The 15,588-nt window shown below is 38.8% G+C and overlaps 1 protein-coding gene across 1 annotated transcript in view; it reads left to right on the top strand.

Annotated features, from left to right (window-relative positions):
• Positions 1 to 15,588, top strand: part of THSD4 (thrombospondin type 1 domain containing 4) — a 213,842-nt gene that overhangs the window by 86,853 nt on the left and 111,401 nt on the right. The window contains exon 6 of the mRNA XM_054272475.1: positions 476 to 612. Coding sequence (XP_054128450.1) covers positions 476 to 612 — 137 coding nt within the window. The remainder of the gene's footprint in view (positions 1 to 475; positions 613 to 15,588) is intronic.

Raw genomic sequence — 15,588 nt, 5'->3', positions numbered from 1 at the left:
CAATAGAGTTTTTACAAATGTGCATCTATCTTGTTTAAAATGTTTCTCAGTGCTGGATGTTTGTATACCTAACGGCCCTGAGCAGACTGGTATAAGCGAGCCTGATTTGATGCACACCCTTCTGATGATGGTGTCATTTTTCTGACACTCAGGAGTTTTGACATGCCATAACATGTCACTATGCTCTAAGAAGACGAACCGGGCAATGTTTTTAAGGAACTAAAAGCACTCTTGGTCATTTAGGGAAGTGTCATTTGTTACCAATGGAGGTGCTGTTTACACTGTGATAAGGTGTGTTGGGATGCTTACCTCGGAGTTGGATTCTTAATCACCGTTCATTTGATGCAGTCGCTTACAATGCATTGTTTGCATATTTGTTTCTTCCCCTCGGACCTTACCGCTCGTTTAAGGAGCTTTTCCTTTCCCAATCTCCTGCTGTGCTCTTTGTAACGAGGCCTTTGCGTTGTGTCCACAGTGAAGGGCAGTCAGAAGTGTGAGCTGAACTGCCGCGCCATCGGCTACCGCTTCTACGTGCGCCAGGCGGAGACCGTGATCGACGGCACCCCCTGCGAGCCCAACGGGACGGCCATCTGCGTGGCAGGGCAGTGCAAGGTAAGGCACGCTGCCCCAGCTGCCCAAACCTGGGCAATGCTGCCTTAAACTTGCTTCTTTTTCTTAAATTTTATTTGTATTAAAGTAAGTGTGAAAAACATTCGCTTTTATTATTGCAGGTTGGGGGATTTCTTAATAACTTTTGTGTTTACTGAGAACAAACTAAGGAGTGCTGAAGGGATGGATTTAGGATTTTAGCCCCAATTAAGGTGTGTGCCCATGATCTTTTTCAACATATTTTACTTTCTGCATTAGATGTTGTTTGAAAGAACCAGAGCAAAAAGATTGAAAGCTTAAATAAGAAAGAAATACAATATCTTTTTTTATTCAGTTTTAGAGTGAAGATATTTTTCAGGGTCTGCAACAGAATGGTTTCTTTGGGTTGCTTTATAGCTGCTTGTAGTCAAACTTTTCTGATTGGGCCATGTTTGCCTCAGGTCTTATTGGCTCTCCTTTTACTCAGCAGTGATGTTCTCTTAGAAAACAATTGAGTGGTTACATTTCATGGGTTCAGAAAGAGCTGCTGTGTTGACTTTTTGCCATCTGCTGTGTAGATTCCATTTGCAATGAATAAATACACTCTTTGCAAGATGGTAGCAATTTTAAACAAAATGTTACAGTGTTTAGAAAAAAATTGTAATCTTTCAAGTGAGGTTAGTGAAAGAAATAAATTCCTAGCGAGGGGCATTTGACGCTTGGCTGATGTTTCCTATATGTGTTGGCAAAAGCTGCAGAAGTGGCTCAGATGTGACTCATGAACTCAAATAGTGAAAGGTCAAGTTCAGTTTAAATAGTTGGTTTGCCAGGGGAAATCACTGATGAATACAGCCTTGTCCTCTGCATGTCCCAATTCCTCTTACTTGTGCACATCTGGACAATGCCATGTTTGTTTCTGTTCTGTGTTTCTTAGTGCAAGCAAAGCCATAGCTTTGAATTTCCTGTGGGCAGGATAGATCTGGGTGAAGTTGGTTGTGCTTTAAAGCTTTCCTTGATCTCAGTCTAATTCAGAAAGGGCCAGAAACTTGTTTTAACTGCATTTCTGATCCATGACTCAGAAAACTGATAATTGAATTGTGTCTTACAAACATATAGTCTCTGTCACCCTCTGTTGGACATTTTTTTGCATTACCAGAACAGTAATATCCCTATGTTACAAACCATTATCTGTTTTGTTCCCAGGACCATTTGTTTTGGTTAGTATTTTCAGCTTACCTTAAGAGGAAAAAGAAGATGGAAAATGCTGAAATAATAAAGATTATTCAGAAGTATAGTAAAGAATATGATATATGAGATGAAATAGTCCTTAAAAAACCTTGAAGTGAAAAAGCCCAACACATTAGAGTATTTAATTATAAGAACATATTGTCTGTCTGTGACACTGTCATAACTGGCACATATACTAACCCAAGTGCTGCAAAAACTCACTTTTCATTGAAATGATTATGTATTTCCTGAATCCTAATTAAATTAAAACTTCTTAAATTATTAAATACTTTTAAAATAAAACAAGACAAGGCAGGAAGAATGGGGTGATAATCTACCTATGCAGAAGAAAGAAGTAGAACAATGATATTGAAAATCAGCTGCATTATTTCTCTGTAAGTTTGGTTTTCTGCACACTTGAGCAATATTATTACTGATGGATTTTTTAAAGTGAACAAATGTTTTCCGTGACAGTCCTATGGAGTTCCACTTCTGGTTTTTTGTAGTTTTTATTTGGTGTCACAACTGGTTATTCCTAAGACACACACTTGGAATATGTTTCAGTATTATTGAGTAGATGTTGTTTTTGTAAATATATTTGCTACTCCTCTTCTAACCCTACACTTTGACAGTGCTATTAAATTAAAGAGTGACTGCCAATGGGACTTCCTTCAATTTGCTATTTAGTCAGAAGTGTCTGTTTTCTTCCTTCAAGATTTTTTTCCTTCTTTTGTGTGTATCCTTACATTTCTTCTGGAGACAGTGGGCTGCTGCTACTCAGTAACTTTTAATCTTAGAAGAAAAATGCAGAGAGAATACTGAGGAGACTTTAATAAACAAGCTATGAGAAAAGAATGTTCTTAATAATTCTGACCTTGCCCATAGATTGAGAAAGTGCCTCTAGGGCAGAATGTAGCATGTGTTGTTGCATGTGTCTGGGACACTCCCACTCGGAGAAGCCGTCCCAGTACCTAGGCAGGTGCGAGCCCCGACTCGAGGTGGTTTTGGAGACAGAAACGTCACCTGGGAGCTGTGAAAAAAATTGCTTTGGCAGAGCTGTTAGTTACCACACGGGGGCGCGCTTTACAAAGGATCATTCAGCATTCCAACCAAAATTCTGTTTGGCTGGGAACTGTAGATACCTCTCAAAGGTGCGTGAAACAATTATTTTCTGTCTCCTGATATTTATATTATATTTTCTCTTGCAATGTAGTTTGTTTTCGTCTTCCAGCTAGCTGCTGACGTTAATAGAAAAATATCTACACATTTTTAAGACCAACTGTGTAAGTTAAGTTGCATACTGTAATTTAAGTAGCAAAATGATTGGTAATAGAGATTTTACTTGCCTAAAACAAAAAGAATGCATCAGCTGTTGAAAACCTTGCAAACTTTCTAGAGAGGTAACTTGTGTCAGCTCTAGGAAGCATAGCCAACCATGCCAAATCTCCATCAGAAAAGCAGGATGAGGCAAGGAGCTCCTATTTGGAACTGTGCTGGTGTGTGCTAATGTCCAGGTAAGAGAACTATAGATGACATTCTTGTTTTAAGTTTGCCTTTGAACTGGTGTGAAATCTGGTGGTAGGTGGTTGCGAGTAGCAAATATTCAAGTTCAGACAAAATGACTAAGCACTGGATCTGCATATTTGTTCTTTTCCTATTGTCCAGCAGTCTCTTGTTCTGGAAAAGACTTCACAGTGTAAAGGATGGAGCTCCTCACTCTTCCATGGAGCTGCTGTCTGAATCTATAGTTCTGCTATAAATGACCCAGGAAAACAGACCTTATCAGGATCAGATGTTATTTACAATGGCATTTAACATTTGAAAAAAAAAACCCCACCAAACCAACCAAAATAGTATTACAAAATATCTTCATTCTAAAAGGTTTTTAGCTGCTTTTATGTGTGCTACATACATACATACATAGCACATTGCTTGGAAAAGGTTTGCTTTGCTTTGAAGCAAAAGTAGGTGCTGAAGTGCAGCATAGAATGGCCAATCCAGATTCTGGTTCCCTCTGTGCTCCACACTCTGCTCTCCTGTCTGATGTGGTCAGGAACGTCTAACCTGCCTATCAGAAGCAGCTTGAGATACAGCAAAGTAATAGAGTGTTGTGGACCTTTATTTTGTTCTTATTTCTGCAATTTTAAAAATAATTTTTCAGATGTGGTTTGTCTTTATAAAAAGGTAGAATATAATCCTCATCTGCAGTATGCCTTTGCCTTCATAGATTAGCTGACAGTAGAAAATAAATCCCAGCTTTGAGCTTAATTGTATCACTAGAGAAGTTGTTCTGAAAGCAAATGCTGTTTTCTCTAATGATTAATTGACACAATTAGGGAATTTTATTATCCTTGAGTTATGCTTCTCTTTGAACTAATTTGAAATTGATATTGAAAATGATAAATCCAAAGTAAATCTGAAAAACAATCGGAAGTTTTCAAGAATGCTGGGTATAGCAGTGCAGTAGAAAAAAAATATTGCATGTTATTGGGCCTTGGTTTTTTCTGATTAAGCAGTTTGATGTATATTAGATTGAAAGTGAAGTCAGGTGTTTATGAATAATTAATTATTCCCTAGGTTGGAATAATTAAATGATCACTCCAGCTTAGTTTTAAAGAAACAAGATGAAGTCCTGTGGGATAGTGGATAAAAGGAGGCTGGGAGTGTTCATGAGGACACATTCAGTGACACACCAGTCCCTTCACATGGTTGTTCATAAAAACCCCTGAACTCATGATGACTGTTTTTTTTCCTGAAATACTGGCTTTCTGTGATGGAGAAATTAAATGCAGACAAGAAAAAAGGAGTTTGGATAAAAACAGAAAATAAATGTGATCTTAGCTATTCCTTTTTCTCAGTCCCTTGCCAAATATTCATGGATGCACTCGAACAAAACTAGCTATGGTAGCCCATAGGAAGACAGATTGCAGCACTGTCCTGCATTCACAAATGAGGAAACCAACAAAGAGCTGTGTACTCTGTGTCATGGTGGAGGTGAAGGGTTTGATGTCATGTCTCTTATGCAGAAATTACTAAGATGTAGTTTATGCCTTTTAGGTAACCAGTAGAACCAAACCTGTTTTGTGTTAGATTATAGCAGTTTAAAGAAAAAAAAAAACCAAGAAATTTCAACCAGTTGAAATACATTTGATTTCAATGAAAGTTTGGGAAAGCAGTTGTAAAAGAGAGTCATGTAGCTAGTACAGGACCCCTCTTCTGAGGTTAAATAGCAGAAGGAAACAAAGTAATTTAGATTTTATTGTAAAGAAACAAAGAGGGGTGCAGCAGAAGTAACGTTCTGCAACTCACATTGAAGGGATCTGTTAAACACCTGGGCAAGCCAGCAGTGGGGAGAAATCTATTAAGAAGGGATTGGCTGCATAAATATTCATTCTTGTTCTCCTATTTAGAAGAGGGCTGAAAACTTCACAATTACTCCTGCAGTATAAATGATACCTTTTGCTGTTAATTGGCTGAATTATGTTTCTTGTCCTGGAAATGTTCAAGCCATTTAACTTTCAGCATCTCATTGTGGTGCTTAGCTTGGGACTTCCAAAAAGGGCTTTTAGATTCCTCTCTGCAGAATGCTTAAAAAGATCCTTGGTCAGCTGCCTGACAGTAGAGATTGTCAGCAGACCCCCTCAGACAGGTGTTGACATTGGAGCATCTGAATTTGGCTCACTGACCCTGTGTTCTGTGACAGTAGAGGCTCTGAATGGGCAGCATCAGCTTTGTGCCATTGTCCCAGAAAAATTCTGGGAAGGGGAACTCAGTGTGGGGGGTGGTGTGTTATGCCGTGCACAAAATAAAAATGAAGAAGCTGTTCTTGAATTTATTGTTGTCTGCTAATGTTCATACTAGAAGACTGTCACTTTAAACAGTCACAAATTATTTTATCATCATAAACATAAGAAGAGCAGGGGGAATAAAAAAGAATTGTACAGCATTAAAGCAAGCTTGTATATCACATATTTAATGAGAATTCTCCTTTGGTTGTGTACTTTCTCTCTGCTTGCTTGCATGGTGTCAGTTACTAGAATTTAACCTGCAGTAGAGTTGGAATGTGCAGTAAAACTTTAATTTACTATACATTAAAGAAAAGACATATGTATGGTAGAGACAGCTTATTAGCAGATTGATGTGTTCTCATGGCAGGTGGGATCATGAAGTAGAAGAGGGGCTATTTATGAACAGTTGTGAGGAAAAATAAAGGCTTTCATGTGGGAGGATTTATGAGGTGAGTGCTAAAACAATAATTGAAACAATAAATGGAATTAGTATTCATTTTAATTTGATTTGTTTTGGTACTTTCTCTGTCACTTTCAATCCATGCTGCCTCCTGTGATATCTGTGGTCTGGAGAGCAGGGTTTTTTCTTTGTTTGCAGTTGTACTCCCTTGTGCTAGCAGTGGTAGCTGTGTTGGCTAGTGATATTTCAGGCCTCATCTAAAAGTCACAGTTCTTAGAAATACAGCATGGAAGTGTATTTAAGTGTATTTACAGCTAAAGGTTTTTTCATCTTTCGTTTTCTTTTTGCGATACTCTTATACATGATGACAGGTGAGTATTGGTAGTATTTTAATTATTGTTTAAACTGATAAATCACTGATTAAATGAAAAATTTATTACAATTCAATAATTTCAGGAACTTCAGAATTTAGGCACTAGGGCTTTGACTTTGTTAATTCTAATAAACTATCAGATGCCAGTAACCCAAAAGTCTTAGTGAAAACAGAGGAATTTTTAGAAAGCAAGGACAGTGCTGCAAAATGTTGTCTGACCTAAGCTATGTTTACTAAGGAGCCAAAGAGTAAGTTAATGCTTAATTTTGTTTTGATGACTTCTAGGAGCAAATTGAAAATGCTAATAACTGTAACAGAATATTCCAAAATACCTATTATTTAGTCAGGAAACTGAAACAGCAATCTTGGAAATCTACAGGAAATTAAGTATTTAGGCTTTGTTTTCATTTAACTACATTATAATATTACTTTAGAGCCTGGAAAGGGTCCAGTATGTTTTTAGGCACTTCTTTTAAAGCAAAGATTACAATTTTGGTAGACTGGGATAGGCAAACTTGTCACATGAATAAATAAATCCCTGGGAAGAAGGTCCATAGAGGCTGTAGTTGTGTGTAGTATCTATTTTTCTTTTTATGCAGCACTTGCACACACAGATATAAATGACCCAGAGCAAATAGTTGAGGAGCTGCTCTGTTTTGAAATATGCTGGAAGTATTGACTCACTGTGTTAGACCAAAACTGTGAAAGCTGTAACTCTTGGGATAGGCAGGTGCCACTGTGTGACTGTCTCGTGGAGAGACCGAGTCCCTGGGCTGGGCTGAGTGGCTGCTGCTTGCTTCAGAGAGCTGCTGTGGATGCAGATTCCTATTCCAACCAACTGTGGGACCTTGGATATTTCATTTACCCTCTGGTTGTTGTTAGTCTACCTTGTACAAGGGAACTGAGTGTCTGCTGAGTGTGCAAACTGCACCCAGAAGCTTTTTTTTGGATGCTGTAGCTCTGTTAAGAACCAGTTTTTGTAACCAAGGTGGAGCCCAGTAGTTTTGGGGCTTCCCTCCCTCTCTTGGGTGTCTTGCTGGCAACTGGTTCTCATCTCTTCCATGTGATACATCTTTGTTCCAAATGTGTTTTTAATGTCCAGATTCTCCACCTTAAGATGAGAATTATGTAGCAAATCTTTGTTTCATAGGATTAATGTGATTTGTGTGTCCTAATGCTAATGAAAAGTACTTAAGGCCAAATTAACAGCAGTGTTGTGTTCTCTATAACAAGCTGGGTTTGTGTAATTTATGTATATTTTGACCATACTTGTCTGCAGGAAGTTGTGCTTTGCCTATCAGCTAAACAAAGGTGGGAAAATATTCTCAGGGAAAGCAAGAATCTGAGTCTTAACCCTTTGCTGAGACCAGTTTGAATTTTTGTGCAGCAGCTCATGTTTACAATTTAGATACAATTTAGTTTCACTTCAGTTTAAATTTCACAATGCTTAAGCTTTCTCATTAGGGTTTTGAGCTTTTTACAAAAGTTCAGAAAAAAAAAATATCCTGGATGCCATCTACTACCATCTCAGTCTGTGAAATTTAATGAGATTAGAGATTGAAAAATGGTGTACAGCTAGATCAAAATGAGCTTGTTCAAACTTGGTGAAATTGAATTTTTAACAGAACCTGAAATTGAAAATGTGGCCAAGGTTAAAGTTGTTGTGTCCAGAGTCAAGCAATCCTAGTAGTTCACTGGCAGTGTTTTTGTGTAGTTTACCTTGTGTGTAATTTTTACCAGTCCTGTGAAGTGGAAATCTGAAACATACATATATATGTATCTCATAACAGGGAAAGATAAATTTGAAACAAAAATGTGTTTTCTTTCCATAGTAGAACTGTGCCTATAATTGTAGTAAATGCTCTGTTGACCTTGCAGAAATCAGAAATGTCAGACTTGTTAGTTACTGATATTGCACTGTTGATGATGCTATTTATATGTAGTCTGGCTTATTCTTATCAAGGTCATGAACACAGAAAGAACTGTAGGCAGAGGTGGCAACATGCAGATCAATTTGGTTCCTGTGTAAATATGTAAAATATCTGCAGAATTCTAGTGAGCAACTTAAGAAACTAGTTGTGAGAAAAAGCAGTCCTCTAGTCCCAAACGTTTCTGTGACAGAGGCCCTTCCCTTCCCTTCCCTTCCCTTCCCTTCCCTTCCCGGAACCTTCCCTTCCCTTCCCTTCCCTTCCCTTCCCGAACCTTCCCTTCCCGAACCTTCCCAGAACCTTCCCTTCCCAGAACCTTCCCAGAACCTTCCCAGAACCTTCCCTTCCCTTCCCAGAACCTTCCCAGAACCTTCCCAGAACCTTCCCTTCCCTTCCCAGAACCTTCCCAGAACCTTCCCAGAACCTTCCCTTCCCTTCCCTTCCCTTCCCGGAACCTTCCCGGAACCTTCCCTTCCCGGAACCTTCCCAGAACCTTCCCTTCCCGGAACCTTCCCGGAACCTTCCCGGAACCTTCCCTTCCCTTCCCGGAACCTTCCCTTCCCTTCCCTTCCCTTCCCGGAACCTTCCCGGAACCTTCCCTTCCCGGAACCTTCCCGGAACCTTCCCGGAACCTTCCCTTCCCGGAACCTTCCCTTCCCTTCCCTTCCCTTCCCTTCCCTTCCCTTCCCTTCCCTTCCCTTCCCTTCCCTTCCCGGAACCTTCCCGGAACCTTCCCGGAACCTTCCCGGAACCTTCCCGGAACTTTCCCTTCCCTTCCCTTCCCTTCCCTTCCCTTCCCTTCCCTTCCCTTCCCTTCCCTTCCCTTCCCTTCCCTTCCCGTCCCGTCCCGTCCCGTCCCGTCTTTATTCCCTGTACCCTAAGCTGTAAAGGGGTGTGAGCCTTTGCACATGAGTGTAATGTATTTCTGTAGATGTTTCAAGTGTGCCTTGGTGGTGTCTTAGACAATGCAAAGTGGAAGAATTGCTTAGCAGAACATTTTTGAAGGGGACTAAGTTCCTGCAGTGATGTTAAATGCATGTTCTTGCAAAGGAGATGCTTCTTCTTCAACATCATCTTAACATAAGATTCCAATAAATGAATGTAGTCTTGTTTTCCTAGAAGGCTGTTTCCCACCATATCTGTATGACTGATTTGTACCCTTTAGCACACACAGTTTGACCCAGTTACTTAGAGTGGGAAGTGCAATGAAAAGAATTGGAATTCTTTAGTTGTAACTTACTTGGTGTTTTTGTTGATGATATTCAGAGCAGAACCAAATCTAGACAGTTCTGTCATGGAGCTGGAGTCACACAGGTAAAAAAGAGCATTCTGTGGAGGAGATAATGGGGGACTTGGGAGTCTTACACAGCTTGGGTAGAATGACAAGGAAATGTTGGTTTCACGCACCTGTGCAGTATGTGCAGTACAGCGAATATCTTGAAGAAAACATGGTTTTAAATTAACTCTTGTTTGCTCACGTTAGCATGTGCTTAGGGGCTGGATGTGACACTACATTATTGCAGATTCCCCAGAAAACAGTAACCACCTGTGACTATGAAGCTTGTTCATGTCAAGTAGGAAATAACGCAGCCTAGAATTGCTGCAGCTAGAGACTCAAGATAATAGGTTTGCATTGCATTTGTTGTGGGTGAAGGGTTTTACAATTACTGTAGTTCTGTTCCTCATTTCAGTAACTAGCTGTAGCTCGAATATTGATTTTACTCACGCTAAAAAATTAAGTTTTTTAAAAGAAATCAACCTTTTGGAAAAACGTAATATTTTTGGAATAGTTCTTAATTTTTCTGTGAACTTTCATGATCCAAAACAGTGTGAACAAGAGGCAGTGACACTGTTCCCTTGAGGAACAGAGGTAACTGCTAGGGGGAAAATTGAGTAAACATACTTATTAGAAGAAAAGCCAGGCCTGCATCTCAACAAATTCTGCAGCAAATTGATCCATTTTTAGCAATCTCATTGCTGCTGAAAGCTATTTTAGGCTAGAATTAATTAGTTCCATTAACTGTTTTGCTGGAGCTTGAGATAGTGACCTTAGGAAGAACAACAGAAATATATCTTGGACCTCTGATTTCTTCATCTGGTCCATTGGGATTCAGGACACCTTTTCTGTTGTTGCTGAGGAAATTGTCACTTCAATGAGAATACTCTGGGCAACACATAGGTAATACTGGAAAAGCATCTTGTTTTGATTGGTTTCTTTACTTTTTTTCTTTTTGGGATGCATTTAATGGTGAATTGTTTCCTTTTTGGTATGTTCTTTGGGAGCAGGCAAATTTTTATAGTGATAGATGTCTCTCTGCTGAAGAGAACATTAATTTAGGGGGAAACATTGAGTTTCTTGGAGCTACCAGTAATTCTGTAAAAACTAATAAATTTTATTTGTGCCTTGAAATTCAGTGCAATAAACAGGCATGAATTTTTTCTGGGCATTACTAGCTAGTATGTATTACATGACTTCAAAAAGGATGTGATTCAGTTTAGGTTTTTGGGTGTGCCTCACCCCCCTTGCTTCTGGTACCATTTGATTTCAGTGATTCTACATTGCTCAGATAGATTTCTGTATTTTAGAGACTACATTAAAGTATTTTGATCAGCACTTGAATCTTCTTGAAGTAAAAGTTCTACATCTTTGTCTTACTGAATATTTTGCTTCAGGGGGTTCAAGCCAGATGTACCAGGCACACATAGAGTTAGTGCTTTGTGAGAAGTAGAAATGTGGGTTTGGGTTTCCATAATTTTCAGTACTTAAAACGCAAAGACCACTATGTCTGAATTTACTTCAGCCATTGCAGAAGGTCTCTTTGGGGTTTGTGTTGATAGACCAATCTCATTTGGTTACGCTTGTGTATGTGACCAAAGCTGAAGAAGAACTTGATTAACCTTTCCCACATTTTTAAAAATAGAAATCCTCACATTCATGCAGTTATTTAATGATTTAAAATTCTCAAAAGCAGTGCACATCAAAAAAGTTCTATGTAGTAAAATAGTAGAAGGACTGAATGTGAAATATCAAGAGGTACGAAAGAGTAGGCATTCACTTAAGCTTATTTAAATGAAATGTGAACACAGGCAAATTGGTCCCTAAATTTGGGGTCTTAATATCAAAATATTAATTTCAATGTCTGCTGAGAGGGTGGAAACAACTGTTAAGATTTATTCAGGTGGCCTTGCCCAACCATTGAGTATTACAGGGAGGTGTCATCTCATCGTTGTGCTGGATGGAGGAAGTACCTAAGCACTGAAACTGTATAAGTGCCTGAATAGCTGGCATTTAGGCCCTTAAGTTGGTATGGTGACCTGCATGGAAGCATCCTAAAATATCTGTATTCTGTAAGACTAGAAAATAGTCATAATTGTGTATATATATCTCCTACCATGGCAAGGCTTCATTTTAAAGGGATTGTTGCAGTTTATGCTTACATTTCAAGAAATGGAGCATGACTGAAAAGTCTTTGACCTGTGGAAATCCTACCTGCATGAGGATATTCTTTTACAGCCTATAGAATTTTATTAAAACAAATAAATTTTATTACTGCAAGACTTGTTTGTTTAGAGTTGGCTGCATGTGGCAGATGCAGTTTATCTTACGTGCCTGAAGTTTGTTAAGTCCCTTTGCCAACACAAAGTCCCAGTGTGATGGACATGACTTCTGAACTCTGGAATGTTTGCAGGGGGCTCCTACACTGCTCCAAGGTCATTCACCTCTGTTATGGACACTAATGAATTTGTACAGCTACTGAGGCTAGGCTGGAGCTTGGAATTGCTTTTGTAGGTTTGTTTTCCCCATCTGGTACATTTATAAAGCTTAAATTTCTATTTTCTAGGAGAGCAAGACTTAAAAAAAAAAAAAGTTACTGTTTTGCAAATAGTACTTGTACATTGTGATATACATAATGGATGCTTTACTGCTACTGTTTGTGCTGCTGGAGACCAGATAGGGGATAGAATCAATTAAACCAGTCCAAAAGGACACTATAAACAGCAGTGTTAACTAACTGCATCTTGCTGGACTGTAAAACACTTGTGCAGGGCTTTTTAAAATGTGTGCTTCCAATTGCTGTTGCCTAACCTTTCAATTGTACCAGATACTTAAAGCATTGGATATTTCTTTTCTTTTCAGGAGCCATTACAGTAAACTATGATGTATTTTCTGTGAATCTAATATATTTTAGGAGTTTAAAGTCTTGTGTTTTTGTAGTTATATTAGTGAAAACAGTACTTAAGAGAAGCTTCAGGCTTATTTTGCACTATGAGTCATTGTTAAAAAATGGGTTCATCTTATTTGTTTTCTCCTGCAAGGCAGCTTTGCTGAGTAAAGTATAACTGAAACTTGATCTCTCAGAAAATATGTTCTGTTTAGCTGTTCTTCTAATGTTGAACTTTCTGGTAACCATTTTATAAAACCACATAAAAATCTTATCTAAAAATCAGTTTTTTGGCCATTTGAACTATCATGTCTGAGTGCCATTCTGAGAGAGAAATAATTATCCTGCTTTTATGCAATAGAAAGCTTTTGGGTTTGTTTTTTGTCAGAACTTATTATCTTTATCTACCTTGATTGGTAGTAAGGATGAGGAGGACTCATCAGTCTTGGACAAATCTCCTCATGTATATTTAAATCATCTTAATAATCTGAATAAAACCATTGCCGCTTCATGTTCTAGAGGCTTACAGCTGCCTTTGTCACTGCTCTCTTTTGAACATCTGTCATGCAAAGAGGAGGAAGTTGGAAGTCCTCAGTTTCACCATTTGCATTGTGTTCCAGCCCTCAAGTTTTTCTTTGTCTAACATGCTGTAGAAGTTTAAGCTGCAGGACTGAGTTCTTGATTACAGCAGTGCACCTTGCTGAAATTATATTCCAAATTTAGACTTTGCATACATTGTTCTAAAACTATTTAATATAAAGTTTAACCCAATAACAAGTGAGGGATGTGTCAGTGCTTAGTAGCATTGGAGAATTGTATTCCTTAGTAACTGGAAAAATGATGAGAAACAGCATAAACACAAAATGCTTACAGCTTTTCTCTAACTTATGATTTGTAACAACTTTATTGAATGAATATTCCTACAAGTGCTCAATTTAAGTTTGAAAATATCTGGGTAGAATTCAATGACTGGATTGCCAGCTAAAGCTAACTCTGATTGTTGGCACTTTCTGTAAGGATGGTTAAATTATTTGTTATGTTGTGCATATTTCCTAGAAAGCTGCTGTGCCTTCTTACAGCTCTGCTGAACATTTGTTCTCCATCCTGTTTTTTTCCTTTTTTAAGGGCTTGGGACCAGGCCAAAGAGCACAATTATGCTTACATGGACCTTGATTTTTAAATGCATGCCTAACTAAGCAAGTAAGCAGTCCCATTAAAGTCAATGGGATTAGGTGCATACTTGGAGTTAGGTGCAGGCTTAAGTGCTTTGATGAATTGAAGCTTTACTGACTGACTGAGTCTTGTAACACTAGAAAGCATTTCCAAGCCAGATATACTAATGAAAATGCTTTACTAATGTATCTCACATGGATACAATCAGAAACACATATTTAATAGGGGAAAAAGTTACAGTAGATGAAAAAATAGTTAATGACACAAGAATAGTGCCCACTGCTGTTGCACTGAAGTAGGAAGTACAGCATGTGACACATTTTTTTGTTTATTTCAATGGGCAATAATTGCAGCCAACCTAACACAGAGAGCTGTGGTGGCAGCAGTTTATCAAGTCTTGAACAGCATCATTCCGAAATCTGGCAATTACTCACATGGGGCTTTTGGCTCTGTATTTTTACTGGCTTTCTGCAAACTAGCAATTTCCTTGAGTGATCTTACTTCTGAATGTAACATTTTCTCTGGCTTTTTAGTGGTTCCCAAGCAGAAATCTGTATTTGGGTAAACAAAGCAATGCTGTGACTGTTTTCCAGCAAAAAGAGAGTTCATATAAACTATAAAGCAAATCCATTTCTGAACTGGAGCCTTTGAGAGAGATCTCACAGGTGTGTAGTGATCAGCATATCCTGTGAGTGAGATGATGTAATCAGTGTGTTCATTTGCAGTCCAACTCAGGCTTTCTATCTTTTCTGCACCGAAGCCTTGCACGCCAGTCAGCCCTCAGCCTTCCCAGTTGTGGGAGCTCACCTTTGTCTGCTGCCTTTGAAAGTGTCACATGATTGCTCTGATTGTGTGTGTGACAGGGAAACCCTGACTCTGCCTTCGAGGGGAAGGCCAAAAGCCATGGCAGGACAAGGAAAGCTGCTTGATTCGTGCAGCTCCTGGCTGTCTGCTGCTCTCTAGGAATACAGCAGGAGCACTGGCAGGGCCACAAGGAGGCTCTGGGCAGGTGAGGAAGGAACACAGGTTGCTCAAATAACTCCCCAGACAGGGATGTAAGAGATGTTTCCATACCCAAATTTTCTCTGTTGCCATGGCATGATAAAAATAAATATTGTTCAGATCTTAACTCATATGAGCATTTTAAATCATCAGTTTGTGGTTGTGCACATACTGTGAAACCAGATGATCTTTTCTTAATCTTTGAAGACTTGGTTTTTCTGGAGACCCTTTCCCCTCTAACAAGCCCATTTAAGTAACTGCACAAGTTTACAAGCCAAATCAAGGAACTTTGCAAAGCCCTAGAAGGTCTTTACTGGTCTCATGAGGGCAGTGGGCTCTAGTTTGAGAACATCTGCTGTACACAGTGTCAGGTATTATGTAACTGAATGCTTTTCAGATGCCAAACTGTCAAGTTTTTTATTCCTGCTGTAACATAAAGTTGTAGCTAACAAATAACAAGCCAAAATTGACTGAATGTTTTGATACTGTTTAATTGCTCTTTGCTGCTGTTTCTGACTGAATTTTTCCTTTAGGAAATAAATATTCCTTTAGGGAATAACTAGGTTGGTGCTAAGGCTTGTGAGAACAAAGATGTGTGCTGAAATCACAAGGTTTCTCTTTTTCATATGTGTTTGACTTGGGGACTTGGGAAGTTCAGGGAAATGCATAAATTTAAGTTTTGGGATTTAACAGTGGAACACATTAATTCTGGGTACAGCAAAGAATAAATCCTGTTTTACAAATTCTTAGATTGTGCTTCTATGTATTTGTGGAGTGTTAGAGGTGTAAGTAAAAAAACATAGGTAGATTTTTAATCTCTTCACATACTCCCAGTGGAATACTGCTAGAGATTAATCTAAACCAGTGAATTTTGCAAATGTACCTGCAAAAGCTGCATCAGGTTTCAGTGTTCTGCTAGACCCAGTTGTTTTTTTTTTCTAGGTCC

The sequence above is a fragment of the Melozone crissalis genome, unplaced genomic scaffold (assembly GCF_028551555.1).
Source record: "Melozone crissalis strain CALT ecotype California unplaced genomic scaffold, PUWL_Pcris_2 ptg000014l_1, whole genome shotgun sequence".
NCBI lineage: Eukaryota > Metazoa > Chordata > Aves > Passeriformes > Passerellidae > Melozone > Melozone crissalis.
The sequence above is the reverse complement of the archived record's forward strand: the minus strand, read 5'-3'. Positions and strand labels throughout refer to the sequence as shown.